General features: G+C 36.6%; 1 protein-coding gene across 1 annotated transcript; it reads right to left on the bottom strand.

Annotated features, from left to right (window-relative positions):
• On the bottom strand, positions 1025-1744 carry LOC104729778. Its single transcript, XM_010448780.2, has one exon. It carries the CDS (start codon positions 1676-1678, stop codon positions 1292-1294), a length of 387 nt encoding a protein of 128 aa, XP_010447082.1. The 5' UTR covers positions 1679-1744; the 3' UTR covers positions 1025-1291.

Below are 5874 nucleotides of genomic sequence, written 5' to 3' on the forward strand. Positions count from 1 at the left end.
TGACTCCTATTTGTTTAAGACAAATGGAGCAAATGTACACAGCACAGACCATTACAAAGAGGAGAACGACCATTCTCAAAACAAGTGAGGACTTTTTAGGAAGCTTCAAGACAAAACTATCCTGCAAAAGACAATACATTTATATACGCCCTCGTGTTAATAAGCTTGTTTGTTTGTTTAAGTCAAATGGGTACCCAAAGATTTGTCTCTATAAATTACAAAATCAAGAAAACCCTCAGAATCTTTTATATTACAATGCCGGAAAGAATCAGCTAAAGAACAACAACAAGGAGCTAAAACTACAGAACAAATCAGCTAAAGATAACTCATAATCAGATCAGACCACTCACGAGCAGATATAAAACAGGACAAGCGTTAAATAAGGTACCTTGGGGAGGAAAGAAGGGTCCTCGGCCATGGCTGCCTCGATTGAGAAAGAGATATAGATTAGAGAGAGAGATGAAAAGATCAGAAGAAAGACATTGAATTTGTTTCAGACACTCTGATAGAAAGAAAAAAGAAACAATTTTTTTAATGCCCAAAAAAAGGAACAAACTTTTTGATAAGAGAAAGCTCCAAAGACCGTTAGCTTTTGATTTGAGTAGCTCTTTTAGAATTTACGGATCTCGGATTTATTATTATTATTAAACATTTAAAATGCGCCATTGGAATTTAAATGTTGATGATGATGATGAATGATGATACCAGAAACAGAATTTGCAGAAAAAGCGTAAACACCGAGACGAACAGGTCGAGGTCTAGGAAACGACGTCGTTTCCTGACATGCACCCGTGTTTCACCACTATGGGACTCTTTTCAAATTTGTATGATTTTAAAATCCTCTAATCAAAATTATTTGTTTTTTCTTAATACGAGTTTAATTCGTGTCACACATGCCCTTTTTCAACTAAAATTGCCATAAACAGAAAGAAAATAAATTTAAGTGTTGAGAATACTCTGACTCTGAGTTGTTGTAGAAAAGGTTGCTTTTGTTAATTCTCATTAAGTATGGGGCGATGAGAAGTTGGAAAATAAACTCGATATTTATGTCGTCATTAATTTCTCCTTAAAGAAAAGCACCAAAACACACAAATAGAAGAAACTCTTCAACCGCAAACAATTTTTACATCGGCGAGGAACAGTGAAGAAGTGAAAAAAAAAAACAGAGAAAACACATTAAAGAGTAAAAATTAGCCCTACGAAGAGAAGAAGCTAAAAAAAAAACATTAACACAACGATTGAAAAAGAAAAAAAGAAAAAAGAACAGTTGGTTGAAGAATGGCTTCTAAAATTAATGGTGATAAAAGGAAGTTTTCTTGTGATCTTTCTTGGATCTCACGAATCCTAATCCTAATCTTTCTCTCCACCAACCACTCGACCCTTTTGATTTGCTTCTCGGCGAATCATCATCCTCTTCACTCAGTTCTTCCCTCAGAGTTGACATTCTCTTCGTCGTGTTTACTTCTTCTTTTAGAGGCAAGATCATGCCATCGAAGAAGATTTCATCTGCTGTCGTCATGGAGAAGTTCTCGACTCCGAACTCAAAATCATCTGACGACGCTGGTGCCTCCTTGTACTTTATCATATAATGCTTAGTCGCTGCGAAACCGCTAGAAAATGAGATCCTCGGCTCTGCGTATGAACCGTACTGATGTTGCTTCATGTTCGAACACTCCATCTCTATCTCAATATCTCTCTCTTCTGTATTCTACTGTATGTATTTGTTGTAGTCTCTATAGGGAAAATGTTTCTATTTATATGATACATTTTAGGAGTCACAACTTCTTATTTTATACCAATATGAATAGATATATAAATTTATTTATTGTGTTTGATAGTCTCACACACACACAAAGAGACATAAGTGTTGTCCCTTTGAGTTAAGAGATCTAAGGTTAGATTATTAATTTATTTAAGTCTTCAATATAACTTATAAACTCATTTTAGGGATCAACAGCGGGAAAAAGTTAAAAAAAAGTTTGGTCTCTTGATACACAAGAAGAGCCAATTATATTAAGATCACAAAAACAATACTACATTACTACTTCTTTTTAATTGTTAGCTAGATAAGATAAAACCCTAAATTAACGCAAAGGGATGTTTTAAGCACATGAACGTTTTAAGTTTTATGCACATGCACTTCCAAAATAGTCTCATGCAATTTCTGAGAAATTTCCCTAACATAGTTGTTTTATGCTTTTAATAGAAATGGGGATAAAAATAGTAATAATTGTTGGCTTTCCAAAGTCTCCAAAGGTTTTACAAGATTTGTTTAGTTCATAACTAAAACTAAAGAACAAATATAACATAAAACTGGAGGCTGAGTGATTAATAAATAGTTAATTCTCATAGTTATACTTATACACATCTTAAAAGACCCATGCATGTGACAATGATAGCTGTAATTGCACAACGTAATTACTAATCTGAGTTCCCACGCAACTAGGTTTCCGACAAGCCGTAACCAGTAATTATACACACACGTTGCTCTTCTTCTTACTCCACAGTCCACACCAACCAAGAAACCTCATTTTTACAGACAAAACGGATTTAATTAATTTAACTCTATACTATTTCTGAATGCATCTAGTATCTGATCTCTAGTACTATATATTGTTATTCTCGAACCTTCCCGATTTTTTGATAAATTTGTTAGCATAATATATACCTAAGTGTATATATATCTCATTTATCTCTTACATGGATAATGGGAGAAAATAAAAGAATATATTAATATGTGCGTGACGTAGTCTGCTTATGTATGTACAGTATATATTATATATGAAATTAGGGTGTCTCTCCTATAAATGGTCTCCCATATAGTGAACAAGCGTTGTCTCTTGCAGTTTACAAAATATGAGAAAGTTTTGTCTTCTTGTGAATGATTAATGCATCAACAGCATTATTAAAACGTAACAAAAACAAAGGCTCGACGTACAAGGTTAGATCTTGGATTCACTTGTTATTGTGTGACATACTACTATTTAAAAAAATAAACAAAAATAAAGAACAAAAGGTTCGGTGAACTTCGTGCTGCTTTCCACTTCCACTCCATTTCGTACACTCAAACCAACTTCGGTACTCGTTAGTCAATGTCGGTGTTGTCTTCTAACGAAGCAATCGTGAGGATTCCAGTTTTAGGTTAGGATATGGCTGGATGGGCAAAAACTATTCAGAAATATCCAGCTCGATGATTTGTAGTTTTCTATAGAGGACGTTACATCCATCCTTTTTACAGAGTACTTGAAATCTAAGTGTCCTCGGACCTCTAGCTATCACAAGATATTTGGCAAACATTAATAACTAAAATGAGAAACTCAAAGTTGGCGTGTACGTGCTGGATGTTCGTTTCGATGAGATGTTATAAAGGTTCGAATAATATGTTGCTCTGGTATTTGACAAGTGACAACAGTCAATAAACTGGACAGTAAGAAAACTATAGGAAATGTATATCAGAATTAATAAAAAAAGAAATATGTGAATATTACCGAATATATTTGCTATATTAGCATATTAGTATTACATATGTACTATGTAACACTCTCATTTGCAACGAGGCACTTTTACGAAGCTAATGAAAACATTGTATCTTATATCTTTCTACTGATATCCAACGTCGTAATTTACTAGCATGAAAAGTTGAATTCTATATCTATTAAAGTCGGATCTTGTTTGGTATACGTTGTTTATCCCCTGTTTGAAGACAGAATTCGTAACGTGCTGTTCAGGTTAATGTTGTCAGCAGAGGAGAGCAACAATATGTAATACTTTGTTTTTTTTTAATTCAGATGATTGATTCCTTTTACGTTTGGAGTTTGTATCTACTCCTTCTGACTTTGTATATTCTACTGGTTCTTTTGGCAAATGTAAACATCAGTTGGCTGCGCAAGGTTGGCTTCTTCTTTGGGTACATACAGCGAAATCGAGGTCTTAGATGGCCATCTTGCCTTGATGCTCTCTAAGATCTGAAGCCTTCCATACAAATATTCATAAGCTACAAGTTATGTCTTTGGCTTATGCCTCGTGCCAGTAAGCTGGGATCTTTGTCTTTTGAGAATTATGCGGATCATGTTTTGATGAACAATGTTGCTTCCTCTGTTCTGTTTCACTTGTAGTATGTAATCAATCCATCAACAATGGAGTTATATGTTTTCTGGTTTGGTCTACATGAGGCGATAGTTTAATTACACATTGGTAAGTACTAATAGAGGTATTGTAGGTTATTTTCTTTTATCTCTAAAGCTTGAGCATGCTTCCTAATGAAGCGAGCCTTGTTTGCAACAACTTGTTAGCGTGTTTTAGGTGATTGTAACATAAGTACGCAATTGCAATGTATTGAACTTCTTATTTCAGTGGAAGAAAACTATATAGCTTTGGAAAAGCTTTGTAAAAGTAGCAATCATTCCATAAAACTTTAAATGACTCATATAAACTAACGTAAAGTTTAAACTTTATAGAAAAGGAAAGATCACAAGTGGATTTATAGTTAGTGAGAAGAAGGGTGTGGAATCGGGTGGACAGAGAACTTCATGTTGTTGTTGCAGCCGTTGTGGTCTCCACTGACGAAGTAGTAAGTCTGAACCCTATGGAGAAGCAACTTGAAGCCCCATGATGAACCTCCTCGTGCGGCCAACTTCTTGCCTCTGGCCACATCACATCTCTTGAAGCTCTTCATGTCTGGGAGCAAGTAGACGTCGTTCTTCTTGTTGTTGTTGTGGTGCTTCCTCTTGGCTTGGGTTTGATCACTGTTGTTGTTGTTGTACGTGAAAACAAGAACATCGTTGACGTAGAATGGGGCATGCTTTGTAGCCCATTCTGTGTAACCGTATCCGTTTTTCCACACAGTAACCTCAATCTTTCTCCCCCTCCTTATTGGAACCGTGTGGTTGTGTGTAGAACCGGTGATGCTTGAGTGGTTTGAGCCCGAGCTATGATTGTTGTGTGTAGAACCAACGATGCTTGAGTGGTTTGACCCGGAGCTGTGACCGTTGTGGGTAGAACCGACAATGCTCGAGTGGTTTGATGAGCCGGAGCTGTGGTTGTTGTGTGTAGAACCAACGTTCTTGAGTGGTTTGATCCCGAACTATGGTTGTTGTGCGTAGGGCTAGTGCCGCTTGAGTGATTTTGGCCAGGGCTGTGACTTTTGCGTGTAGAGCCAGTACCGCTAGAATGGTTTGAGCCAGAGCTGCTTCCCCAACCCCAGTCAATATCTGTTCCGTCTGAGCTCCATCCGTAACCCCAGCTTGAACCACCCGAGTTAGAGTCTTCTGAACCACCAGAAGCCGAGCCAGAAGAACCGCCAGAGTTGTCGGAGCTCCATCCCCAACCCCCGTTGGAACCAGAACCCCAACTCCAGCTCCAGGCGTCAGCACTCCCGGAGAAGACGAACACAGTAACCAGGAGAACAAGAAGTAGCTTGCGTGCAGTAGATAGACCCATCGCTTCTTCTTCTTCTTTGATCAAATATATTGATTGCTTTCTCTTCTTCTTTTTTGGTTTGTTTTGCTTTTGTGAGATCTTTAGAGTTTAGAGGTTCTGTATTTATAGAGACTAGGATGTGTTTAGAGAGTCGGTTCCCAAATTACATAGGAAATACAATTTTCCGTATCCATATTTATAAACAAGTGGATCAGATAAAATCTATCTAGCCCTTTGTCTTTATCATCATAATATCATATACGATATTAAAGATTCCAATTCCGAATTGACTTTAGTTTTATTTCAACAAAAATAAGAGTGGAAAGCAAGGAAAGAAGTGTGGTCCTTGTTGATATCAGTTTCGTATAAACATGCAAGAAGTGAGTGACATTTAACATGTAGAAACGTTCTAACCTAAAGATATTTCAAAAGTACTTGTTCATATTAGTAGTCACA

Source organism: Camelina sativa, chromosome 12, assembly GCF_000633955.1.
Source record: "Camelina sativa cultivar DH55 chromosome 12, Cs, whole genome shotgun sequence".
Lineage (NCBI taxonomy): Eukaryota > Viridiplantae > Streptophyta > Magnoliopsida > Brassicales > Brassicaceae > Camelina > Camelina sativa.

Coding starts and splice junctions, on each gene's coding strand:
- LOC104729778 (XM_010448780.2), bottom strand. CDS start 1,678: ATGGAGTGTTCGAACATGAAGCAACATCAGTACGGTTCATACGCAGAG.